Raw genomic sequence first — 27,115 nt, 5'->3', positions numbered from 1 at the left:
TCTGTCTGTGCAGTGCTCTAACTCCCTCCCATGTAATCCGTCATTGCTCGGTTCTGTACGGGAGGGTGTGTGCAGCCTGTTGAACGCCACGCTGTAGTCTTTCCTTTTTTGTATGTGTGATGGAGGCTCTTGATGGTGCTTCATCCAGAGAAAAAGTGTGCATCAAGTGGATCTGGATTTGACAACAGATGAGTCGCAGGAGGCAGAAGCAAGAGCAGAGAGCTCCGTGTATGACAGGACTTCAACGCAACGATCAGAATGGTTTCCTGTCACGATTATGGATTTAATTTACACTTTTAAATTACTTGCATGCACCGTTCTCATCTCATCACTGTCGGTGATAGAGGGTAAGTATCTGCTTCTTCTCCCGTGGCTCTAAGTTTCAGTTATTGTTTACTTGTTTGTGATGCTGCATGATCATCATACCCTGTCATAGTTAACTGTTAATCAGTGCTTTGTTATATATATGTATAGGATTAGATTCATGGGGCTATTTGCAGGGGACAACTTGCATGAGTAGTTGCTGCATCCCTTCATTTTGAAGATGCCTTCTTTTGCCTCTGCAATTTAAAACGTTTATTTTGTGAACACTTCACTGCAAAAGTTTCCTGAAACCTTGAAATGAATTAAAACAGAAGTAAACATTGACACCAGCTTCAGTCTTCTGAATTTGGCCATTTGGCTTGGATTTTAGCCACTCCATGCTTTGAATATTAATTAAGACCGTGAGAGCTGACATCATCGCCTGTAGTGATTACTAAATATTCGAGGACAAAAAGAAATCTCACAATGGGAGGCCGTGTAGTGACCCATGAGGGGGTGTGATGATTGGACAGTAGGGGGTGTCTGAACAAGAGATGGGACAAAAGGGGGGACGCACTATATGTTTCTGTGGCTCTACAAAACCCCTAACAATAACATGTCTTCTTATCACCACTGAAACAAACAGACAGACAGATACACCGGCAACATGCATCTGTCAGGTGCCCTACATGTGCCATTGGAGGGCCTCCAGATAGGGCCAAACAAAGACCCTCAGAAGTGATTTGCATATGAAAAAAGCCTTACATGCTGTGGGAGGGGATGTGTGGTTGGCTGGAGATGTGTCTCAAATAGGCTCTGAATCCTCTGAACTCTGCCTCAGGGGAATATTAAAAGACCAGTGGATTCCAAAAAAAGCAAATCTTAAAACAGACACCACCTGTCATGGTTTCCCTAAAAAAATGTATGGATGGTCTTTAGTGATTTTTCTCTCGATGTCATTGTTTCTGTAGACATAACATACACACTGCTGCAACATGTGCCTCTACTTTGGTCGGAATTTACCGCCTGATCCTCGCTGTAATGAGAGCTAACATAGGCATATGGTCAGAGCATCACCACCTCCATCACACCCCGTGACACTCGGGCCGTACCTCCAAGTCCAAGTCTAGACATGTTTAAGCTGCTCCTGAAGACCCTGCTGACTGTCTGAAATTGGATGACCTCCACCAGTGACAGAAGATTGCTGCCTGAGTTGGTGAAGATGGAGCACCCAATATAATTGCGCTCTTCTACGTCTTCATAGTCTGCACTCAGCCTGATTGTGCTCTTGAGTCATGATTACAGTCTGCGATTATCATCTGCAAGGAATATTATTGCAATATCTCTGTCATATCAGCGTAGGAATATTTGTGGCTTCATAATGATGCTGAGTCTTTCTTTGTGCAAGAAACATTTTAGAGGATTTTTTGCAATGTGATCCATTCTGACTATTATCTAATAGGAGCAGCACTTGTTCATCTGATCTGAAGCCTCTTTTCGTTAGCGTCGTGTCTCTTTGGCCCCTCATGTACATTCCTGAGATTATGAGGATTGTTGCCTCTTAGCTGGTTGCATTTGTTCTGCCTGGAGTATGGCAGTTTTGAGATGCCTCATGGTAGCTTTTTGTCTTTGATGTTTTCTTGCCTATGTAAGAGCTGCAGGGGGCAAGTCTCAAGGTATATGATATATGATGGAGGAGGAGGAGTGAAGAAATCCATCATCATGCGATTGAGTTTCTAAGTTTGGTTTTGCAGTCACAGTGAAACTGTTTAAGTTTTTCTTAAATCTTCTTAAAATCACGAGCGCCGCCATACGATGTTCAAAACCACAAAAGTGAGTTTAAAGTTATCATATATGAAGGTAGATTTGGGCAGTAGCGCCCAAAGGCTAGTGATTAGAGGCTGATATTAGCCTACTGTCTTTCAGAGGCTGTGGCATGCTCTATTTTTAAGTTGGCGTGAAGGTAGTGGTATATTGTGAAACTATACAGTCTGAGGCATCCTTAGCTTGTCGGGAGGAACTAAATAATGCTCCAAATTTAGGTAAAATTTTTAGCAAGGTACCTACCGTTATGGCAGTTTAAAAAAGGGGTCAAGATATCTGAAGGAAAATGAGTTCTATGGCTACCCATGAGTTTCCACTTACCTTGAAAAGACTCAGTAAATGTTTTGTTCCTTACAATCAATGTACTTTTTCAAATCGCGAGGGTCCAGTGAAGGTAGTTTGAGCATCTGATCAGGACGCCTCCAAAATGTGACTCCCCTTAGAGGTTTTCTGTGCACTGCAGGGCAGACCCACAACAGACTGTGTGGCCTGGGATTGCCTGGGTGTCCCCCAAAAGGGGCTGGAGACTGTTGGCGAGAGGGACCTCTGGAGTACCTTGCTCAGCCTGCTGCCCTCATGACCTGACCCTGGATAAGAAAATGGATGGATGGACAATCAGTGATATTCTTCAGTTTAAATCTGTATATTAGTCTTGTTAAGAGAAAAAGGACAACTATCTTATTTGATCAGTTACTAACCTGACATGTATAGACACATAACACATTAAAATAGGACTGTTGTGAAACTCAAAATGTTAACTATACCTATTTTAGTCTATTCATATCAAACAATCATTAACATTAATTAAGAAAATAAGAAACCAAAGAATATCAGCTTGTGATGCCATAACTCTCCATATTGACACTGTTTTCAACTTTACACTACAAGAGCATAAACACACTCCTGAAATTTAGTTCTGACTTTTAGTTTTGGTGCACCATCTCAAGAGAGATGTGACCTAAATTGTTTGTCATGTAGTATATTTCCATTAGATGTTATGACTCATTCATTAAAAAAAACAAAACAAAAAAAAGTCATTGTTTTAAATGTTTTATTCAGTGTAAGCCTGACATAGCTTCAGTGTTAGAACTACCAGATGCAATTTTTATAGGTGATATTGTCATATTGCATGTTTAAAAAAACTTGAAGAGAGGTTTAAGAAGTTTAAGATGTTACGGACATTTGCCCAAACTATTCTAAACATGCAGTTCATTTTTGAGATTTGAAAAATTAGCTGTCAGGATTGTAGCCTGAGGTGGTGCTGCTACAATTTCCTTAAACATACTATTTTAAATGTAGTTCTAGACATATGAAGATTTTGAATAGTTCCTTTCGTTCTTTAAAGGTTAAGTGTGTAGGATTTAGAGGGATATATTGGCAAAACCAAATATAATATAAAAATTATACAAATTCTTGTTTGCATCCTTATGTTGTAATATGCATTCCTCACCAATAAATGCCTCTAAATCTCCCTAAATCTTACACACTGCTCCAATAAAGTTCAGATCTCTTGGGATAACACTGTTATGGTGCAGTAATGCTATATTTATGATGAGATGAGAGTCTTTGAAATATAATTTGGTTGATAAAATTTATGATCATGAAAAAGTAAACTAAAATGACAAAAAACTGTTGTATATTGTCACTTGGGTAAGGTTAACATGAACACTTCTCCAAAGTCTTTAAATAGAAACAATGTTTTAGACACACAATGTGAGAATTACTGCTTTCTGTTTAGGTATGCAGCCTGTGCCTTGTCCAAAATGAGACATAAACCCAGAGCTCTGGCAGTATGGCCCTGCTGATTAAAACACACCATTAAGTGTAAAGGAGTGAATGCCTCAAATCATCGGTCGGATGCAATTACCATGGAAATAGATTGAACACTGAGGCCAAACAGCGGAATTGGTTACCATGGAAATCATCCATGATGCCTTGAGAGGCCCTTGAATTTAAAGTCCTTGTACTGACAGCTGCTAGACACAGCTAAACAGAAATAAAAGAGCTTCATGCCAGACGTGACCAAAGTAAATTAGCAATCAAGGCAATTTCTGCTCCATGGATGTATATTGATGCAAACTATTGTGGCTTGGGGGGAATAATGATGAAGTTTCAACTGTATTTTCTGTGTAATAGTCACACAGTTTATTTGAAAGTTTGCCCTGCTGATGGGGAGCAACTTTTCAAATCTAACACTTAATAATTGGGGCATTTTTCATTACATTTTGCATTATTATAAATACAACAAGATGTTATAAAGTAAAATTTATTTTTGCACCAAAAGAATTTCAGTTGCAGCAAATTAGTCCTCTGCTCCAAGACTACAAGAATGTATGTGAGAAGCAGCTTATTGAAAATATGTTTTGTATGAAATAGATAAATAAAAAATAAATATTTACCTGCTCAGCCTAAGAGCAGTGATGTTCTGTGATATCAATATTTTAATATTTTCCATTTCTGTCCAAAGGTGCATCATCTCCTGACCGGCTTCCTTCACTAGTGGACCGATGCTCTTCAAATCCCTGCAAAAATGGCGCTATCTGCAAAGTCAGAAAGGATGGTTACGCGTGCTTCTGTGTGCCGGGGTTCCAGGGTGCTCACTGTCAGATTGATGTGAATGAGTGTGTTTCACAGCCCTGCAGGAACGGGGCCACGTGTGTGGACAGAGTGGGCAGGTTCTCCTGTCTGTGTTCTCCTGGGTTAACTGGTGAGTAGGAAGAACAGTGCTGGGTCTCCAAAGTGTAGCTTTAGAGAAACATCACATCAGTTCAATCCCAGAGCAACAGATGGCTTTGTGACAAGAGATTTATGAGACCAAGGGACTGCTGCTATATAATGTATTCTTTACTATAATTTATTGATTGAACAGAATTTTTGTAATGTGTGTTCCATGTCACACGACTTGTATAGGCATCATGGATACGTAACCCTTTGAAACCTGGAATGACACTTTTCCTGTGCTGCATTTAGATGCCTTTCACAAGTTTTTAAACCATTGAGTCCTGAGCAATTGGTTTGATTTCTTTCAAAAGCATGGGATTGAAAAGGCAATGAGCAACTTGGCAATATACATCCTAGAGATAAGGAAAACTAGTAGATTTAGAAAACTATTGTTTTTCAAAGTTAGGGAAAATTTTCTCAAGAGCTTTATTTAAAATTGTCATAATTACATATTTGAAATTATTGTTACAGAATTATTATAATTTGAATAAAACTCAGGAATAGAGCAATTCAGAATTAATATCACACATACGTGTTTTGAGAGTAAATTTCGTGCCATAAATTGGTTAGAAGGGCGTGGGGGCATTTTACCCCATTGTACCCTACATTTTTACTAGTGCAGGGATACATGTGTTATATTGCAGGGCCAGAGATACATTTATTATATATAATATACTGTTTTTAAAATTGCAAACAGCTGCAGAAGCCTTTCTGTGAGATAAAAGAGCAATCCACACATGATCACAGCCAGTACACATGAAAGCTTTGAACATTTTTGCCCCCTGCCCTCACTCTATGCAGCAGACCCACTCGCCCTCTGACATCTGTTTTGCTTTGATGTTCACAGGGGACACTTGTGAGGTCCTGATTGACGAGTGTCAATCACAGCTATGTCTCAATGGCGGCAGTTGCCATGCCTACATCAGTGGCTTCACTTGCACCTGCCTGCCCGGTTTCCAAGGACACCGATGTGAAATCAATATTGATGAGTGCCAAGAGCAGCCATGCCAGAATGGGGCTCTGTGTATAGATGGGGTGAACGAGTAAGTGGCCCAGCTCCAGTCACTGAAAATAAAAAATAAAAAATATGTTCTGCATTATGCAGATTCTTAAAAACTTTCAGTTTTTACACCTGTCAACACAGACTGGAGGAAATACTGTAAATAATCTCATTAATGTGATTTCTGCATTCTTGATTGCCTCAGCTACAGCTGTGACTGCTCTCACACAGCCTTCACTGGCAAACGCTGTGAGACACCACTGTCAGCATGCCACTCTGAACCCTGCTTCAACAGCGCCATCTGTCAGGACAACCAGGGTAACTACAGCTGTGACTGCTTGCCAGGTACATCAAGCTCTTTCTGGCTAAGTTTTCTTTGAAAAGAATTGTATGTTTGAATTACAGGCTTTTAAAAGAGATTTTTTTATAAGTCAAGAGACACAGGTTTAGCAAGTAGAGAAGAGAGCAGATGGAAGCATGGGTGAGAGACGAGAAATCTGCAAACAGAGAATTAGACAACTGATGATGAAAGAGTGAGCAAACACAGAAGTATCCTTAAAGGTCCAGTGTGGAGGCATTAGGGGGATATTTTGGCAGAAATTGAATATAATCTTATAAGTATGTTTCCTTTTGTTTATAATTGTTTTGTTTTTGTTACCTTTCAATGCTGTGGTGGCATAGGAAGCAGGTCCTTGTCCACAAAGATTACCTTGTTGCACTGCTATGTTTCAACAGTGGCCCAGAATGGACAAACCAAACACTGACTCCAAACAGAGACATTCTGTGACGTTCATGTTCTCTTGTCAGCCATGAGACGAGCACCTCTGCAATGAGAGTGTCAGAAAAACACATTTTTCAAAAAAATGAAACGGCTTTATTCAGTGTTTTTTTAGGTTTAAATCACCTGGTCGATTTGTTTTGGAGAGGACGAGACCTCTGCAGACCTTTCAGCTCCCAGTAAAAAACATTTTAACATCTGGATTTTAAGTTAGACAAAAGGTGAGCAGAGATTAGCAAGTGCTAAGTTAGCAGCCTTTCTCCAACATACCCAAACAGCATCAGAAAAACGTTGATTTGTAACATGAAACTATTTTATTCAATTTTACCGGATTAAATCACCTGGTTTGTTTGTTTTTGGGAGAAGGGGATATAACTTGTCTTATGGTAAAAACCTCTTGAACAATGAACACTGAAGGAACTGTCACCAGCAGAAGTTTCAGTTGGTTGTAATCTCCAACCTCACCACTAGACACCACTAAATCCCCCTAAATCTTAAACATTGGACTTTTAAAACAGCCACAGACTCCAAACATAATCAAGCTTACATTTCCAGGAAGCTAAACCAAAATTCTGACTCTTCCTCTTTGTCTACATACTTAATATGCACTGTCAATCTTTTATATTATTCCCTTAAAAAACACTGTCTGACTTCCTCATTCCAGGGTTTGAGGGGCATCAGTGTGATATTGACATCAATGAGTGCGGCAGCAACCCCTGCATGAATGGAGGCCGCTGCATTGAGAGGTCGTGGCAGGCTCTTTATGGCAGCCAGGCTCTGCTGCCCGAACATTATGACCCGCAGCATGCTGCAGGCTTCATCTGCAGCTGTGTAGGAGCTACAGGTAATTTATTCTGACTAATAATTATGTCTCACATAGATCTGACAGTGAGTACAGTCAGGTGTCTGATCAGGGGAATGAGCAGTTTCTGACTGGAGCAACAGCAGGGTGAAAGGGTAAATTGAAAATAGACTGTTTTGTGATTACTTAAAATGTAGGCCTATAAAATTACTCTACAAATTACATTTATTGATTATAGTTATATAGTCTACTTGCCAGCAAAGTCAGCCCGAAAATGTTGAGTACCCCCGAGTTTTATCTTATAAATACACAGTTTGGGTCTCCAACATTAGGAAACTGCCGGATGCTAACTTGCATATGTTGGCCATTTTGCCTAATTTATCTCGTTTGTGTAAACGTGCATAATCACATATACTGATGGTATTTCAGCCAGTGCTTGGCCAAATTGGACATTATCTGGTTGGTTTTAGGGTTTCTTTGAGGGTGATGAATCCATTTGCATAGTTAGCATCCAGCAGTTTCCTAATGTTGGGGACCCATACTATGCATTTATTACGTAAAACTGAAAAATGTAAGGTTGCTTAACCCTGTAAAACGTGAGCAACGTGAATTGATTTCTTTCAAAAACTCTAAGAAAACAATTAGCGACAAAAGAAGAAATTACCCAAAATTAGCGAGAGATTATTTTAAAAGTACAATAAAATAGCCTGAAAATAGGTGAAAAATAAAAAAATAAAATGACATGGAAAAGTGTTTAAAAATAATTCCATGAACATGATCTTAATTAATAATAATAGTATATAATAAATAATAATGGCAATTGTGATCATAAGTAGAATCAAAAGAAATTTCTGAATCTAATAATTTCTTGCAGTTTGTGGAACATTTCCTACAAAGTTGCTAACTCCCTCCTTTCCCATGTTTTTGGAAAAAAAACAACACACACACACACACACACACCAAACTGCATAGGGTTCAAAGCTTGAAATACTGTGAAAGGCATTTGGAAACCGTACAAGCAAAGTGATGTTGCTCCAGGTTTCAAAGGGTTAACTGGACCCAATACCTCTTTCAGTTGCAAAATCAGAAAATCCTTGTTTTCCTGCTTACACAAGACTTGATCTAACAATGGAGGTAATACTGTGAGCTGCTGCCTGTCGAGAGTTGTGTTCTAAAAATTGACTCTCTGCCAGCTGCTGTGGCAGTGACTCAGTAAGGTGGCCAAATAGCATTAGTTTAATCCCTAGGATCTGCTTTGCCGGTCTCCTGACTGGAGCCACTCAGCCCTACGTTGTTGTAGAGAAGTAGACAAGGAGCAGATCTCTGCTGGGATGGCGCGCACACATACAAACTAATATGGTGCTGTTAGACAAATTTGGGGCTATCCTGGGGGAAAAAGTGACGGCATGATGTGGACACCCGCACCATGGATTTGGGGGATTTTGTTGCTTGGAACAGGTAATATTAGAAGACATTTTTGTGCTAATAGATATAATTATAGGTATTACATAATAGGTATTTGTAAGGATTTCCTGTGTTCTTGTGCCTTTTCTTTTACAAATATCCACCTGTTGTTGCAGCATTTTTCTACAGTAGTACTGTGTTCAAGTATAAAACCTGACTACTCGTTGCATTAATATTAGCTTTTAAATTTAACCATATGTCTACAGTACACATCTCAAATACTGATAATATCTATAGCAGGGGAACCCAAATCTTTTTGAATAGGGGCCAGAGCACATAATGTAAAAATGCCTGGGGGCCATCTGCTTCTTGCATCTTTTTATTATTGTCATTAAAAAAAAAAAAAAAAATTAGACAAATGGATTTTTCGCTGCGGAAATGCCTGTTGTTATGTACCTATCTGTTTGCTTGTTTGCTGTCTCTTTATGAAAACACGTTAGTTTTATCAGCGTAGTTTCTACTTGCACGTCTAGAAACTGTATTATAGTCCTGCCATCGTAAAATGAATGGAGAAAATGCGTAATGTTCTTGACTGATTATTGATCATTGATTAGTATTATGCGGTGGGCTGCATGTAATATATTTTGAACAACAAGCCATAGGCCAGTTAAAATCAGTCCTTGGGCCACAACTGGCCCCAAGGGCGGACTCTGAATATTCCTGATCTACACAATTACACCACATAAAGACTTCCGACGGCAAACACAAGCAGACGGTGTTTAAAGGATAATACATGGACAAGTAGATGTTGGGTATACTGGTGTCTGGCTGGCGTTAACCATGACAAACATAAGAATAGGACCTAGTACAGGTGTATGAATGTGGCTTGCTTGTAGTAAATTCCCAGCAGAGAAATGTATTGCTTTCAAGACCATTGAATAAGGAATAATGCAAACATTCCCTTTTCAGTGAGCAGAATAATTTAGAACAGTACAGAGTTTATATCTGCAATCACATTTTTAAGTTCTCTTAAAAAGCAGTAACATAGTTTAAAAGTGTTTGTGTCTTGATTTTCTTCTGCAGGTTCCCTCTGCCAGGAGCTGATAAACCAGTGTGACCCCAGTCCCTGCCAGAATGGGGGGAGGTGTGAGAGCCACGTTGGAGGCTACACTTGCCACTGCCAGAAACAGAGTCACAATGGCTTCCTCTATGGAGGTGTAAACTGTGATGTGAGGCTAGTGGGCTGTGAGGGACATGACTGCCAGAACCAAGGCTCCTGCTCTCCTTTCTTGAAAGATGGGACTCACGGATACACCTGTTCCTGCTCACCTGGACACACTGGACCCCTTTGTAACACCCCCACCACCTTCTCCTTTGAACGCAGAGGCTACCTGCTGCTGCAAAGTCCATTAGTGGATGACGTGTTGTCCTGCAACATCACCCTCAGTTTCAAGACAACTCTGTCCAGAGCGTTGTTATTCCAGCAGAACAGCAGGGGGCATCTGCTGAGCCTGGAGCTGGACAATTGGCGGCTTCGTCTCACACTGAAGAAGGAGGCCTCTGCTGGGGCTGAAGCAGAAAGTCCAAGCCAGGTCCTGGAGCTTCCACACTATGTCACAGATGGAGAGTGGCATTCTGTTGAGGCTGTGCTCAGAAGCTGGACGCTCAGTCTGACGCTCTTGGATGATGCTGGGAGCTGTGGGAGCCAGTCATGCCACAATGTGGCCCAAGTCCAAGGCACCCTGGCCAGGCTGGTGTCACCTCCTCAGAACACTTACATTGGAGGAGTGCATCAGGACTCAAATGGCCGCAGCGAGGCCTCTCCACTTCCAGCATTCATTGGCTGCATGCGAGATGTGTTTGTGGATGGGCAGCTCGTTGTCCCTCAGGAATGGCTGAGCCACTCTGCTGTTAATGTGTCCCCTGGCTGCATCCACAGGGACCGCTGCCTGGACGTGCCTTGCCAAAACAGAGGACAGTGTGTTAACCTGTGGCAGAGCTACGAGTGCCGATGTCCGCGGCCTTATGAGGGGCAGGACTGCGAGGAGGGTATGCTTACAGCTGCGAAATGACAGACCACAGCAGGTGGTGAAATTGAACAGTCAAAAAACTGCAGGACAGTATAAAAACTCGAGAAAATGATTTTGGTTTTCTAAATTTACTAGTCCCGTCAAACAAAATGTTTAAGGAAAACTTTGAGACAGCTAATCACCAAAAACAGATATAAGACTCACCAGAATCATTAAGCTTTAAAATAACTGGATTATTGAGATTGAATAAAAGACTATCATATCATTCTCACCAAATTTATGTAGTGGGTAATTAGATAACATCCTCCATTGCTGATGTGTAACAGAAGATAAGGCTAATCAAACACCACAGTAAAGGACAGCAGCAGAGATCCTCTTATCTAACGCACTGGATTAAGGATATAAGGGATTCTATTTTGGAAATACACAGAACATGCAAGGGAACACCACTCAGTATTCAGACTGTTGATTGCTGTGATTAATACGTCAGAAAGAAAATGAATTAGAAAGTTGCATTTGTAAGTTTCCCCTGTAACCACTGAATATTTCCATTTTTCCATTCAGGATATCTATAGCCTCTTGAGTCCATCAAAGCAGATTACTAATTACATACACACAACATTCACTCACAGGAGCACAAATGCACACACTTGAAATATCTACACACACACACACACACACACACACACACACACACACTGAAGCTTTCACAAGGTTCTTATATGACCTGCCCTACTCTGTGTGTCCTCTCTGCTTTGTGTGTTCTCAATGTCCTGTGTGCTGTATAAGGTGACCTGCCCACAGTGGAAAGTGCTGACAGCGAACACAGAACATACAGAACATGCGGGCTGGTGGCTGCTTAGATTTCCTCCTCATGTGCCTGTTTTTATAGCGACATAGAAGATGCATAGCAGAGATCAGAAAATAGCCCCTTTTTTACATCCTTCTGCTAAAGAGAAAATCTGAATAAATAGTAATAAAGGTCTGATAGATTTGGAAGCATAAACTCTTTTTTGTAGTAGCTGGACACTGACATTAGATGCACCTCCTGAGTGTAATTATTATTATTATTATTATTATTATTTTTTTTTTTTTACAAACAAACCACTTCATATTATAAGCTTAAACCTAAAAAGGCTCTTTGAACCCCAGAAATTAATCCCATGATGCATGGGTCTTTAACAGGAGGTGCATGACCCCAGGGGGTCCTCAAAATTAGTGCAGGGGGGCACAAATTAGTTTTCATAATTCATTCCCTTTTTTAAAAAAAATAAATAAAATTGTCTGAAAAAACCCTAAGACAAATCCAAGATATCAAAAGAGATAGTAGCTTATTAAAAAATATATATATATATATAGTACACCAAACGGATTACAAGTTAACTGTACCCATGAATCCTTGTCAGATAAATCGATATTTTATAAACACATTAATTTGTCAACAATCATAATTTTAATAGCTTGGTATTACAAGCACTTTATACAGTTTATACGTACCACTTTAGGCCGCCATACACGTTATTGTAGGCTCAGTTTAATATGCAATTCAATTTTATATTCTGGTAATTTGTATTTTTACATACAGGAATATACTGGATGGTCTCTGCACCATCTCTCTTTCAGCTAAGGGATCGTTGGCCTGACAGACGTTAAAGACCCCTGCAATAATGCATGATAACCAAGCAGGACTGTTTTGAAGATGTTTTTCTGATTTTGACACCAAGCCATTTTTTGTGGTGTAATCTTGTTCACCTTTTTGCAGAACATGTGCCTGCACGCTTTGGGAACGATGACTCTCAGAGCTACGCTGTGTTCACTGTCACGGAAGATCTGGGTCCCAAGCTTTCCATCTCCCTCTTCCTGCGTACACGGAGGCAATATGGACTTCTCCTGGCGCTTCAGAACAGCAGCAGCGTGTACCTGCGCATGATGCTGGAGGATGGAAAGGTCACAGCTCAGCTGAATAACTTTGAGATCCTGAAGGGGCAGAGAGAGATCAATGATGGGGAAGTCCACTTTGTGAGTGTAGAGGTTGCGGAGGGTCATATGGCGCTGTACGTAGCAGCTCAAAAACAGAATGATGTGGAAGTCAGGACAGTCGATGTCCAAGATGGAGATACTGTGTATGTAGGAGGTCTGTTGGACAGCTTGGAGACTTCGGTGTCTGGTGGATATTTTAAAGGCTGTATCCAGGACCTGAGGATCAATGACAGGAGGCTACAGTTCTTTGGGTTGGACACTTCAGTGAGATCTTATCCTCTGCAGAACATGGGAGGAGTGACTGCTGGATGCTCCGGGGACAACGCTTGCAGTGTGAGTAAAATACACAGAAAGCTACTATCATTATTATTATTATTATTACTATTTGTTAACCTCTTATATTCAGCCCTTACTGACAGTGTCTCTCGTTAGTGTAGAGTTATATAGGGCATGCAGAAATGGATTAAAAAAATTCTGCTGCCTATGTAATTAATGTGTGCTCCTCAGAGCAACCCTTGTCTAAACGGTGGGATGTGCTACTCCATGTGGGATGACTTCACCTGCACCTGCCCTCCCAGCACAGCAGGGCGGCGCTGTGAAGAGGTCAGGTGGTGCGAGCTGTCACCTTGTCCCGCAGACTCAGAGTGCAGGATGCTGAACCAGGGATATGAATGTAAGTGGCATCCAAGATTTCATCGATTAACAAGCAGAGATGTCAATGTGAGACATTTGAGACACTTACAGGTTGTTTCTCAAGTCATTTGAAACCAGTGAAGCCCAAATGAAATCACAAATATTCACTGGCAAATTGACAGTCATGCAGCAAGTCTTAAGGCTATGTTTAGACCAAACAGCAACCTCAGAGGCTGACAAACGAAGCCAATGCAAGAAAAGCCAAAAACATCTCCTTTAATGGCCACTTGACCATGAGGCTGGCTCCAAAAAAGCCACTTGATCACTATGTCAAATTGCCCAACCGTACAACAAAAATAAACGTGTTTATAGTGTGGTACAAAAATGGTTTTGGTCTTTAAAGCTATTTTAAGTAATCATGACAACTGTATATATAACTTTCCCTTTTAAATTTCATTAGTGTAGCTTAGTTTTGCATAACTAAGGCCATGGCTGCTTTGATTGACAAGCTGTCTGCTGTGGGCATGAGTCGGATCCTCCCTTCATGTACAAATATAGTCACCTTGGGCCACTTCTGGCTCCAAAAAATGCAACTAAACATACAACTGCCAAAATACAGAACTTTTAAAATGGCAGTCTACAAACCAGTTACGTGACATCACAGTTGCTACATCTGTTCATTGTACAGTTTATGGTTCAGATCAAAAATAGCTTTTTAAAAGCACTTGAACGTCTCCCTTTAAAATTTGTGGAGTTTATTTCATAGTCAAGACAAAGTCCTGTCAGTACACAGGAATAATAATTAGATATTCAAGGTGTCCTGAGAAGGGTTCCCTAGGGTTCCCTGAGAAAGTAATTCTTATAACCATTTCATAAATGATATCATACCAGTTCTCCAAAGATGGGGTACCTGACTTAAGTCATTTCTTTGTAATTACTTTACCAGCAGATACACCCGGTTACATTTCAAGCTTTAATTCCATTTTCACCCGATTAAGATGGATCTTTTTTTCCTTTTATCTTTTTTTAGTATTTAACAGCATCAATGACTTAAAATTTTTCCAAAGCAAACTTATGACGAAGTCACATTTGTCCTGTGTCATTAGTGATAATGTTTGTTGCCTATTCACCTTGACATGATTTCTTGATTGCATAAAAGCCCTTCAACACAGACACAGAGTTGTTTACTTCTTAGACTTACATGATATGTGTGTTACCTAATCTCTGACCTTATTTGTGGAATTGGTCATTATTGACTTAATTGGCAACCATGTAACGAGTGATACAACATGCCTGGTTATATGGCCTCAATCTGCCCTCACAGTTTACTCTATGTGCTCCGTAAAGCAGGATTGGCCTGAGGCCAGCTTATCCTTTTTTTGCTGGGATTAGTGATGATTTTCCTTGTTGCCCATCTGTCCTGTACGCCACCCTGTGTTCAATGATTAATTCATCGAGGATAGCTGCTCCTGACAGGTATTTCCGACATACGACCCCATGTTTTTGCCTAAAAGGATTGTAGTGTTATAAAACAGCAAAACACCATACTGTATTAATGCCTGTTGTTTTTATTATCTGGTGTTGCCTAATGCCTAACATAACGAAAGAACTGTATCAAAAACTAGAATTAACACCTCGTAGTTGTCTGCCTCCGCAAAGCACTTAAGTGCACACAGTTTACGTTCATTACTGTAAAAACATGGATGCTTCACACTCATCGTCAACCCGGCAGCACAGAGGATCTATACAATCAACACAGTTTTAAGGTGGACATCCAAGATTAGTGTTACCAATTCAGCATCTGACCAAATGTCTCCCCTTTGTTTCTGAGTTATGATGTTGAGTAATGGCCAGAAAAGTTTTTCTTTTCTTTTTTTTTTTTTTTATGATATCGCAGTGAAGTTGACCTTTGACTTTTGGATATTCAATTTCATCCATTTATCATTTTATCCTTTCAGACATTTGTGTGAAATTTTGTCATAATTAGCATATGAATTCTTAAATTATGGCCAAAAACATGTTTTGTGAGGTCATATTGACTTTATCTTTGACCACCAAAATCTAATCAGTGCATCGCTGAGTCCAAGTGGATGTTTGTGCCAAATTTTTTAAAAAATTCCTCAAGGGGCCATCACATTCACAAGAATGAGACAGAAGATCACATTGACCTTGACCTTTGACCTATGACCACAGAAATCTAATCAGTTCGTCGTTAAGTCAAAGTGGATGTTTGTGCGGTATTCCCTCAAGACATTCTTGAAATATTGCATTCATGTGGGACAGACAAACAACCCAAGAACATAATGCCTGTGGCCATAGCTACCACCAGTACAGAATAATGTGTAAATAAGTAAACACGACTGATGTTTTTTTTCTCATCTCTCAGGCTACTCCAATGCAACTTTCCTGGATGACAGCACTGTACTGTCCTACCGGGGAAATGGCGACATATCCCGCAATCTCACCAACCTCTCTCTAAACCTACGCACACGCAAGCGTAACGCAGCTATACTCCATGCAGAAAGGGGCTCAGCATTCATCACACTCTCCATCCAGGATGGTTTTCTCTTCATGGAGCTTCAGAGCACCACAGAGGACAACAGAGAGGAGGAGGAGGAGCAGGGAGAGAAGGGTGTGTCTACAGTCAGTCTCAGCAGTAGGATGACTGTTAGCGATGGTGGGTGGCACAGCGTCCACCTGTTCATGGCAGCGCCGTGGGCACTAACATCCCGGTGGACCCTGGTGCTGGATGATGAAATAGAGGAAGCCAGCACTTCAAGGAGCCAAGGAGGCAACCTGGACTTCCTTCGGGAGGGCGTGGACATCTTCTTAGGGGGCCTGGCCCCTGATGCTGGGTGGTCCCTGACAGGGTGTCTGAGCACAGTAGAGCTGGGTGGTATTGCCCTGCCTTTTATAAACTCCTCTGATGTGAACTTCCCACGCCTCCAGGATGAGCAGTTCATCCTGACATCGCTGCAGCCACCGCTCCTCGGCTGCAGCGGGACCCCTGTGTGTGAGCCCAACCCCTGTCTGAATGGAGGGGAGTGCCAGGACCTCTTCAACACCTACAATTGCAGCTGCGCAGCGGGCTGGGCCGGGAGAAACTGTGGTTTCTCCACCAACACCTGCGCTTCCAGTCCCTGCGTCCACGGCAACTGCAGCGTGAACGGGCTGACCTACGAGTGCACCTGTGAGTTTGGCTATGCAGGTGTGAACTGTGAAGAGGAAGTGGATATGTGTGAAAACCACCTCTGTGCCCATGGAGGCACCTGTCTGCATGGGCCGGACAGGTACGCCTGCCTCTGCCCCGAGAACTACACTGGACCACTTTGCAAGTAAGTTAAGGTGTTTGCTGGATAAACAGAAAAGTTGAATCGATAAAATAGCAACTTTCTGCTGAGTGCAAAAGGCTCGTGTGAAATACAAAAACAATGCCATAATAAATACTTCATGCCCCGAAGATGAGTTTGTGAACAGTTTTGAGAGCTTAGTTAGTTAGTTAACACAAAATGCACAAATAAATGCTCCAAATTGCACAAACAAGGGACCACACAACAACAAAAACAAAACCCTTCAATGTAAATGTCTCCACATCTCTGCCTCTGTTCAGCATTTCAACCACGCCTGCAGTGAGCGTCTCAGATGCTCCATTTCTATTCTAGTGTCAGCCAGAAAAGGCCTCAGTCTGCTGTGGTGTCTCACTACACACGGCTCTGTGGTTCAGCACCAGTTTCTTTCCCCTGTCATCTACCGTTTGCCTCGGAGAACCAGCAGGGGAACGCCTCCGAGCATTTATCCTGTAAACACACAGCCTCTTGCATATTGCCTCTTTTGCACAAGGAAAAAAAAACCTTTGCAAGTGTCTCGCTAAGACAAGCTGCACATCTCCCTTTACTGGGAACATCTACGCTGTAAAGTTTTCATCAAAATGACTTCTTTTTGTTTGTGTGTCTCTTGTTTGTGTCTCTCTCTGCCGCCTTTCCCCGTCTTTCCCTCTGTTCCTCTCCAGTGAACGCATTGAAGAGATTCCGTGGTACATTGTTGTCAGAAATGTGTAAGTTGTTTTTTTTTCTCTATTTCTCAGGTGTTCGCTATTTGTTTCCTGTTAGATATTTGTCTCTCAAATGTCATGTACGATGCTTTTTTTTTTTGTGCAACAAAATGCCAAGCAAAGCTAATATTAACGCTCCTTGTGACATTGTTTGTCTTAAAATGAGATACCCACTGTTGCAAATGAGTGACAGCTTTAGTTCAAAATGATTCCTGGCGTCTAAATTAAAACTTCACCCACCAAAAAGGTATGCTTTACAAAATAAAAAAGCCTGTATTTTGTAACCATTGAGAGATGAATTTGAAGTTGCCAACAGATTTTTTTTGGAACAGAGCTGCTGTGCTTCAGGCAAACAGGAGGTTATAGAGGCCACAGAGAAATGGCTGGCTTTTTCATTCCTGTACATGTGATTTGACCTCCTGCTGGTAAATAGTTGCCAGAGGTCTTTAATCTTATTATCCTGGTCCCCTCCTAAGCCTCTTTGTCTCCCCTGTGGGGAGCTGCAGGAAGCAGAACAATTCAGCTCCTGCCTGGCTGATCCTTCTGCTTCCGGCAGACGTCAAACTCTGCTGCACAAGGCCTGCTGAATGCCTCAATACCTCAGATGCTACCGCTTTAAATAAAACACAAACAATTCATGTATTTACCCTCGAACATGTCTCACTGTGTCCCTACCAGACGGCCGAAGCTGCCTGTTTCTGTGTGCGGCGATGACACCAGAAACTACACCTGCTTCAATGGAGGCAACTGCACTGACCGAGAGCTGTCCTGTGACTGTCCACCTGGCTTCATCGGACACCGGTAGGGAAGAAAAAGATATTCATATTTTAAATAAAGTCTGTAAATAAGTCAGATGGATCCAAAGCAGACTAAAAGACAACTCATATCATAGCATATCATAAGAGGCTGTCCACACCAGGACAACTATAACAATGATGAACAATAATGTTATGAAACAACAGCAGTGCCAAGCACACACTGCACGCTCCAGCTTAGATGCACCATACATATGTTGTTACGTTGTACTTTAGGTGACCCAAATCAGACCAGCAGGCAGGTGGTTCGTCCTGGTTTGACATCACTTTTCTTGTGCTGCTTTCAAAAGCTACAATAACCAATCAAAATTTGTTTGATTTCTTTCAAAAACACAGGGGGGAAAGGCACTCACCAACTTGGCAAGAAAGGTCTCATGAATGACTATTATATATATATATATATATATATATATATATATTGATTGACTATTTAAAATTATTTTACACAAAAAAGTATATCTTTTTTTAATTTTCTGTACTGTTTGGGGTCTTTTTCTTGCCTTCTCACCATGTTTTTACAAAAATCAAATCAGTTTGCTGAGGTATCAGAGAGTTTACAAAAGGTGAGCTTTAATCCTGGCAAAGTAGGCAGGTAAACTACAAAGAAACAAGAATCAAAACTAACCTGAAACCCATCCAGGATGACACGAGGAACACAGGAATTAATTTAGGGAGGAAATCCAAAACTGATCGCTAGAGACACGGCAGGAAACGGAGCAGGGGACGACATCATAACCACAGGGGTGAACACAGAAGAACTCGCAGGACAAAGGGAAAGACACTATCGATGGCACAAGACACAGCTGGAGAAGGTGGACACAGGCAAAAGGAGGGAAACACAGGGACTGGCTGACAACAAGGGTGTGGTAGGCACACAAGGTTGGAGCGAAAAAGAATGAGATGCTGAACAGGTGTGCAGGGAAGACTCTGACAACAGGGAAGGACTAATGAGGCTGATGTAAGACAGGTGTGACAGAAAACAGGCGGGAACAAGACAAAGGCAGGAAGTAACACATGACATGATACATGACGAGCAAATAAATCAGGAATCAGACTGATCATGATGAATGATACAAATGGATTATCACAAAAGCTATTTCCAGAATTTCGTTTGTTACTGTCGTTGTTGTTATAGTTATGATGTGGACCATCGACTTGGGTTAGAACAACTTTTAAAATTATGTATTTAGGGGAGACTGGGGACGATTGTAACATTTTTTGACAATCCTGTCTATCTCTTGCACATTACACAGTAGGCAATGCTGTCCTAAAAATAAATAAAGCAAAAGTAAGAAAATAGCCTGTCTCTGTGACCTCAAAATTATTATATCTTCCTATAAATTTTAAGAAAGTTAATAAAAGGAAAAGTCGGGGCGCCCAGTAGCCCAGTTGGTAGAGCAGGCACTCCATGTAGTCTACGTTCTCGGCGCAGTAGCTGCAGGTTCAATTCTGGCCATGGCCCTTTGCTGCATATCATACCCTCTCTCTTTCCCTTTCATGCTTAATCAATCCTGTCAAAAAAAAGCAAAAAGCCCCCCCAAAATCTTTAAAAAAAAATAAGAGGCGAAGTCATGGTGTCATATTTCATCATATCTTTGGGGTACAACACATGTGTAGTAAAATCCAGTCTGTGCTTTCTATATAAAAATGTTTATATGTATGTATGTATGTCTTTCCCTGTTTCCTCTACACTAACGGATATAGTTATTGATATGAACGGCCCTGAGTCACACTTGTACTATATATTTGGCATCAGCTGCTTCATTCATACCTCACAGTCAGTGACTAACTTCCAATCACATTCATGGAGGCGCACAAGGTGGCCATTGAACTGACATAACTAACATCTAATGTTTATGTAAGTGTATTAAGAGGATAACATTTTCTCTACAGAGATGAGATTTTTTAAAAGTTTCCTCTAGAAGCAGAGCCTTTTTTTCTTTGAAAGGTGAAGCACTGTTATCTATAGGTGGTTACTTTCTTCAGACCAGTGTCTAACTAAGCTGTGATTCTTTGTCTGTAGGTGTGAGCAAGAAGTGGACGAGTGCAAGTCTAACCCCTGTCTGAACGGAGGCTACTGCCGCAACCTCATCAACAAGTTTGTGTGCGTATGCGACATGAGCTTCGCCGGGGACACGTGCCAGACGGACGTAAGCGACATTTACTTTTATGTGGCCGTGCTGCTGTGGCAGAACCTGTTTCAGCTGCTCTCCTACCTTATACTCAGGCTGGATGATGAGCCAGAGGTGGACTGGGGAGGCAACGACTGAATGTGTGTGTGCTGGTGTGTGTGCGTCTGCACTTGTCTTTGGGACTATCTGAGAAAGTGGGTGCAGAGTGGGGTTTGCAGGTTTGCCAGTGTATGTGTATGATTAATTGACTGATCTAAAAAAATGAGATTGACCGGTGGTTTCCCATACAGAGCACAGGGGATCAGAGATTGATGACAGCGAGCTGCACACATTAGGGTTTGCTCTAGGTTGATATCAAGTTAACGGTACCACAGAGCTGTTTCTGTGCCTTAAAATGATACTTTGGTCATCAGAAGCACCTTAATCAGTATAGTTATTTATATTACTTAATTTAATGTACATATATAAGTAGCCGTAGATCACAGATGCAATAATTTCTTGCAAAATCTACACAGAAAAAAATACAGTTTGGGGCTGCAACCAAAGCACATTTTCATGAATATAAATGTGATTCTTTGACTTTTATCTCCGAAATATTCTCAGGGACCAAAGCTATACGTTCAAACTGCTTGTTTTGATCATCCAATAGTCCAAAACTTTAATGAATGTATATAAAATCAGGGAATGGTTTCTTCATAAATTACTTAAAATAAAAGTAACTGATTAATCAAATAATCTTGGATAGTAACTGTAGTCTTAAGGGAAGGATAAAGCACTTTTCGATACAGTGGAGAACATTATAGAATCTGTGTTATTTATAATGTTTCTCATTGAAGATATCCTGTCAGTCTTGACTGAACTGAATTTTGGGAGCTTCGTACGGATGAGTGTGTGAACTATCAAAAACAGTGTTGTAGTTACAAAGGCACCTGGAGGGCCTGGAAGACGACAAGATGTCTCGCTTTGTTCTTGATGTGCGTTCAGAGCACTGTGGTGACTGAGTGACTGCTGACGCTTACTGCTGTGTGTTGTTTTGTACCAAAAGAAGAAGTTTCTGTCTCTAAACCTTCCTGAGTGAGGCAAAGATATTTTAAGCCTAAAATTCTCTGCAGCTCTGCTTGAACGGTACCTATCAACATTTGCATGCTGTTGTGGTCAACATTTCATAACCCTCTAATTCATCGTCTGTCTTTCATGGACTTGAGTGTGTTTTTGTCTGTCTTTTAGTCTCATTCTGCTGACTTCATGCTGGATGATCATGTATAACTTCTTCTTTGTCTGTTTTTCCTTCATCACATTCTCTCCTCATGTTCTGTCTCGGTTTAAATCCACTCTGTCTGTCTTTGGTGTTGTCAATAAAAAAAAAAACAACAACAATCTTATCAGCCTTTGTCTGTCTTCTGTCCTCCTTTCATCTCCCTCAACGTTTTTTTCTTTTCCAACACCACATATTTTGCTTTGCTTTCCAGTTTCTCCTCCATTTTCTCCTCTAGACAGCTGCTCTACAAATCCTTTCATTGATTTCCAAATGTGTGTATTAGTGTGTGTTTGTGTGTAACGAAGCAGAGGTCGAAGTCAGGTGGCTGCCGTGACACCAAACATAGACACTTGATCCGTCTTAACGAGATGTAGTGTGAGTAGATCCCTGAATAGTCAGAGTTCATAGACACACACTGAGCAAAGGCACAGTGCTACAGTATTTGCACAGTATTTGTCCATATACTTATATGTGGTGTCAGTCAAAGACTATTTTGTCTTTGTTTGGGGTAGGAGCCAGTTTGGGGATGGCTGTTTTTTGTTTAAAGGGACAGCTTGCCCCAAAATCAAAAATACCTATTCAACCTCTTACCTGTAGCGTTATTTAACATTTTAGATTGTTGTGGTGTGAGTCGTCGACTGTTGGAGATATCGTCCATAGCGATGTCTGCTTTCTCTATATTATAATGGAACTAGATGTCACTAAATTTGTGGTTGTCAAAGAAACAGATAAAGACAGCACATTTGATTAACTCAAAAGAAATGTCTCTTCCCTGAAATCATGAGGCGGCGACTCAAGGTAAACCAAGGACCTTGTTGTGAGCATTTTCATGTTGGAACTATTTCTCTCGACTGAACTACACCTGCCTTGCGCACAGCATTGCGCAGGAGGCGTGAATCTACTGCTAGCTCACCTAGCACCTCTGCGCTAGCTAATGTTACAGCTCAGCCGAGGAGAACGCCATTAATGTTTGCATCTCAGGGAATGCCGATTACTCCAAAACCCCAATAATGTGAGAAATGTCCCATATCGGACTAAATGCCCATTGTCCACAGCCCATTATCCCACTTTTCCAAACAGATCACTGTCCACCATTAGTTTTTTACCCACTATGTTAATGTCACGACCGGCCCCTCTCTGCTTCTTACTGGCTTGTACTTGTTGCCTTCACTGGTAGGATTGGTTAGGTGTAGGCTTGAGGGATGAGACTGGTAAGGGTTGGGATAAGAATATCATGGTATTGTGGGAGGGTGAGGCTGACTGATTACAACCGGTAAAAAGTGTATTTTCAGAGTAATGGGCCTTTGGGCCATTTGTTTTTTGGAATAAGTGTCGGACAAATGGGCTTTTGGTCCAATGGGACATTTTTCAGGATATTGGGGTTTCAGGACAATAACATGTTGAAACAAATGCATGGCACCTACATACATCTTGTGCTGTCAAGAGCAGGAGCCTCTTGTCCATTAGTACAGCTGATTATAAAAAAGATTATGTAAAATTCTGTGGAAAGTTGATAATAAAGAGAAGGACTTTTATACTAAAAAGTCTGGAACTTTGAAAAGATGTCCACTTGATTAGTCTAACTCGGCTGGCAGAAGACTTAGGATGAGCAATGAATACATCTTTGCACAGATTGAGTGTTGTAGATTTTGACCGCTGCTTCTACGCTGGAAGCACATCAGGAAGGACTCTTTCCTGTAATGCTGAGCAGGGGGAATCAAACCCAGGAAACAGCAGGAAATCTAAAAGATAACTCTCAAGTCCAAAGAAACAGCAACTAACCAGTGCACGACCAAAACAAGGATCCAGCAAAGACTAAACTGAAAACCAGGACCTAAATACAAACCAGACTGATGAGGGGATGATGTGCAGGTGGGGAAAAAGGATGGAGAAGCTCAGGTGAGGGGAATAAGGTGATGAGGCAGAGGAACAGGCAGGGAGCTGATTGGCTGGGAAGAACTGAGGAGCAAGAGAGGACAAATGAGACTGATATAAGACAGGTGTGACAGAAAACAGGGAAGGAAGGGAATAAGGGCTGCGTTTGACCCAACAAAACATAGCAAAACATCTATAAAACAGAAGAAATAGTGGTAGCTTCAACACCTTGTTGTGTTATGCAGGCGCACTGACTTTTAATACGGTGGTGTTTATTTCAGTTTAGGTCAAGGGGCTATTTTGGCAAGAGAAACATATGTTTACATTCTAAAAGAAAATGTGAAATGTAAATAAAACATGTAAGTGCAATAAGTAAAGGACATTTATTTATAAACACATCGCTGCTGATTAGGTTAAACCTCTTACATTCCCACCAAATGGAAGAAGACATACCTCAGAGCCAGTTTCACACATCGTTTAGAGGAAAGATGTCGGTCAATCTGAAAACCATTATGAAAAAATGATGCAAAATGTTTTAAACATTGAACGTGCCCCCAGTGAGAAAGCTGTAGTCCTTGTACTAGTGAGGGACAGGTGAAACTAATCAGGGCGGGGCAGACAATCACTAATGCTGGAAAACAATGATAGCAGCAAGCAAATACCAGCTGCACCTGACGATTGTTTTAACACTGATCTGGAAAAGATGAAAATATATCCTTTTTTAAAGAAATTGTTCTTCAGGTTTGATGTGGAAGACGTTGAACACAGAGCCCTGACGTCAACCCCAGACCTTTCCACTCAGCATCAATGTCGGACCTCACAAAAGCTATTTGCAGTTAATGGGAGTAAATCCTTAAAGCCATGTTCCTTTTAACCATGTAACCAATATACAGTTTTACTCCTCTCCTCTCGTTGTTCTCATGCTCCTTCTGTATGTGTATACATGTGTGTGCATGAATGTGTGTGTGTCCTTTGCTAGCACAGGTAGCTCTAATGGTAAGGAAAGAGGGGGAGGAAATGGGAGGCAGTTTTTCGGTGTCGGCACTGATGTGGCCATCCTTTGAGAAAGCAGGAGAAGCAGGGAGGGAGAAATGTGCCTCGCCAGCGAAAAAAGCAGCATCTGGCGCTGAAGTGCAGTTTCAGCAGAGAGCTGGTGGCATTCACAGAAGTTCAGTCTGCTTCACAGAAACGTATGAGGGCAGCTTATCTGCCAGGCACACACACACACACACACACACACACAGAGAGCAGGCTGATAGTGCTGACAGCAGGGAAGCATCGCTGCCGTCTCTGTGTGTGTAGCTGCTCTGCCGAGGCTTCAGGGTGGCCTTGCCTTGTACCTTAGAGACTGGTTAGTTAGACATTTCCGAGTCTGTGTGTGTGGCAGTTGGTGACTGATGGCGGGTCCTGGCTGCAGGCTGCTCCGGCTCGCTTGTGTCACACTCGCTCTGACAGCTAACTGTGCTGCAGTGACAGGTAAGCACTTTCCAGGAGTCAACAAAGAACCTGTAGCAAGGGAAAGAAAGTGTAATGTCTGCAGCGCCAAGCATGAGTGCAGAAGTTATTTTTTGCCTCGGGATATAGATGGTTGTATTTTTATGAGAATTATGTTTCCATGTTGATTGCTCAGTGTAAAGTTTGCTGACTTCTGAGATTCTCTTTTTTCATAGTCTTGTGCAAGCTGACAAGTTCTGTTAGAGGCTTTAGTTTTGAAGAAGGTGTCAGCCGAAATTTGAAGTGTAATGGAGTGATACTTACAGCTGTTGTTGCTGTCGGTAACCTTGTAGCAGCCACTCAGAGTGTCACGACTATCACACCAACCAGAACTACTGATGTAAGTGCATCTGTCGCTCTGTCTTCTGCTGCTGGTTAATGAATGTTAACAATTACTGCACTGGAAGCTTTGATTCATGGGGTTTGACTCGTGAGGTCAGAAATCTGTGTGTTTGCATGCTGGGTAATTTTGTTTCTGGTTGGTGGTGAAGCTCTCTGTGTGTACGCGTGTGTGTGTGTGTGTGTGTGAGAGAGATGATCAAAGGGCCACGGGGCTGTAAGTTAAAAATGAATCTTAGCAGGTTTCACAAATCATTAAAACGCTTCATGTAAAGCAGGTCTTCTTCCTGCTTTTAGAATCATGTGTGTGTGTATGAGCTATTTTTGGTGTGTGAGTGTGCAAATGGGATCATCAGGCAGCTTCTTGTGTGTATGTCTGTGTGTGTGTGATCTTCCACAGACGGTGCGTGCTCCATACAGCTCACGGGTGGCTGCCGTGCTGGCGCCGTGTCTGATTGGCTTGGCGATAGTGGTGATGCTGGGGTTGGCGCTGGCCATTGCCAAACTGCGAGAGAGGCGGCAGACGGAGGGAGGTTTCAGTCCGCGGCAACTTGAGGCTCCTGGTGGTCGCAACCCACCTGCTGAGCTGGGAAACACATCCATCAGCACTTTGGCAGCTCGTGTGGAGCGCCTGGTGTAGTGTAAAGCAGTGAGGAGAAGAGAAGTGTGTGTGTGTGTGTGTGTGTGTGTGTGTGTGTGTGAGAGAGAGAGAGAGCGAGGGGCAGAAATAAACAATGTAATATGTGTACACGCTTCTTTAAAACAAAAACACTTGTTTCTGTCTCTTTCTCTCTAGTTGACCTCTGAGGGTTTGACCTCTGACCTCTTACTGTCCATCAGTTTGGTGTCTGTCATCCTGCTGTTGGTTCTCATCCTCACCTCCGTCAGCCTGGTGGTGGCGCTAAATCGTCGCGCCACCCATGGCACCTACAGTCCGAGTCGTCAGGAGAAGGAGGGATCACGGGTGGAGATGTGGAGCATCACTCAGCCGCCACCTATGGAGAGACTCATATGAGAGGCAGGCAGGGATGGTGTTAATACGCAGGGTGATAACACGCAGGGTGATAACACGCAGGGTGATAACACGCAGGGTGATAACGCGGTTTTTGTGCTGGTGATGGAGTACATGTTAGAAACACACCTTATAACAGATGTATAACTCCTGCAGCCTGCATGATCTTTCCCTCACAGTGCCGTCCTCTGAAATCACAGCTGACTTTCTTCCCATGCTGAAAGAACGGATGAGCTCTTGTGGCAGTGTTTTTGTGAAATCATATATCCCAGTGCTTCATCCATCTTCCTGCAGTGTTTTGCACCTGGCTTCAGCACCCAGCAGTACATCCATCTAAATGCAAAGATTTGAGTTCAGAGTGTATTGAATCTGTCTCACCTTTGTGTCCAATCCATATCTTTTAGGATTGATGGACCAGTGAGCACAAAAGGAATATCTGATCAGAATTTGGGACACACAAACACATCGTCTCAAAGCCTCATTTTGAAACAAGCAGAATCAGACTGTTCTTTGCTTTAAGGATGAGGCTTGCATTATTCTAGATTTTTTTCATAATGTTAACAAATTCCAGAAAATGATCTTAAGATATCAAAGAAAAGTTTTTACGCTTGGTCAGCAAATAAATGATGACATATAGTCATAAAGACCATCACTGCACAGGCTT

The 27,115-nt window shown here is 41.8% G+C and overlaps 1 protein-coding gene across 1 annotated transcript; it reads left to right on the top strand.

Annotated features, from left to right (window-relative positions):
- The first annotated feature begins 277 nt into the window (after positions 1-277).
- Positions 278-26,079, top strand: crb1 (crumbs cell polarity complex component 1). Its single transcript, XM_042483964.1, has 13 exons — positions 278-347; positions 4,595-4,834; positions 5,696-5,891; positions 6,054-6,193; positions 7,291-7,470; positions 9,916-10,881; positions 12,625-13,175; positions 13,350-13,515; positions 15,862-16,810; positions 17,485-17,529; positions 18,205-18,327; positions 20,365-20,491; positions 25,840-26,079. The coding sequence occupies exons 1-13, from the start codon at positions 278-280 to the stop codon at positions 26,077-26,079; spliced, it is 3,993 nt and encodes a 1,330-aa protein (XP_042339898.1).
- The last annotated feature ends 1,036 nt before the right edge of the window (positions 26,080-27,115 follow it).

Source organism: Plectropomus leopardus, chromosome 3 (assembly GCF_008729295.1).
Source record: "Plectropomus leopardus isolate mb chromosome 3, YSFRI_Pleo_2.0, whole genome shotgun sequence".
NCBI lineage: Eukaryota > Metazoa > Chordata > Actinopteri > Perciformes > Serranidae > Plectropomus > Plectropomus leopardus.
This window is presented reverse-complemented; position numbering and strand designations above follow the sequence as displayed.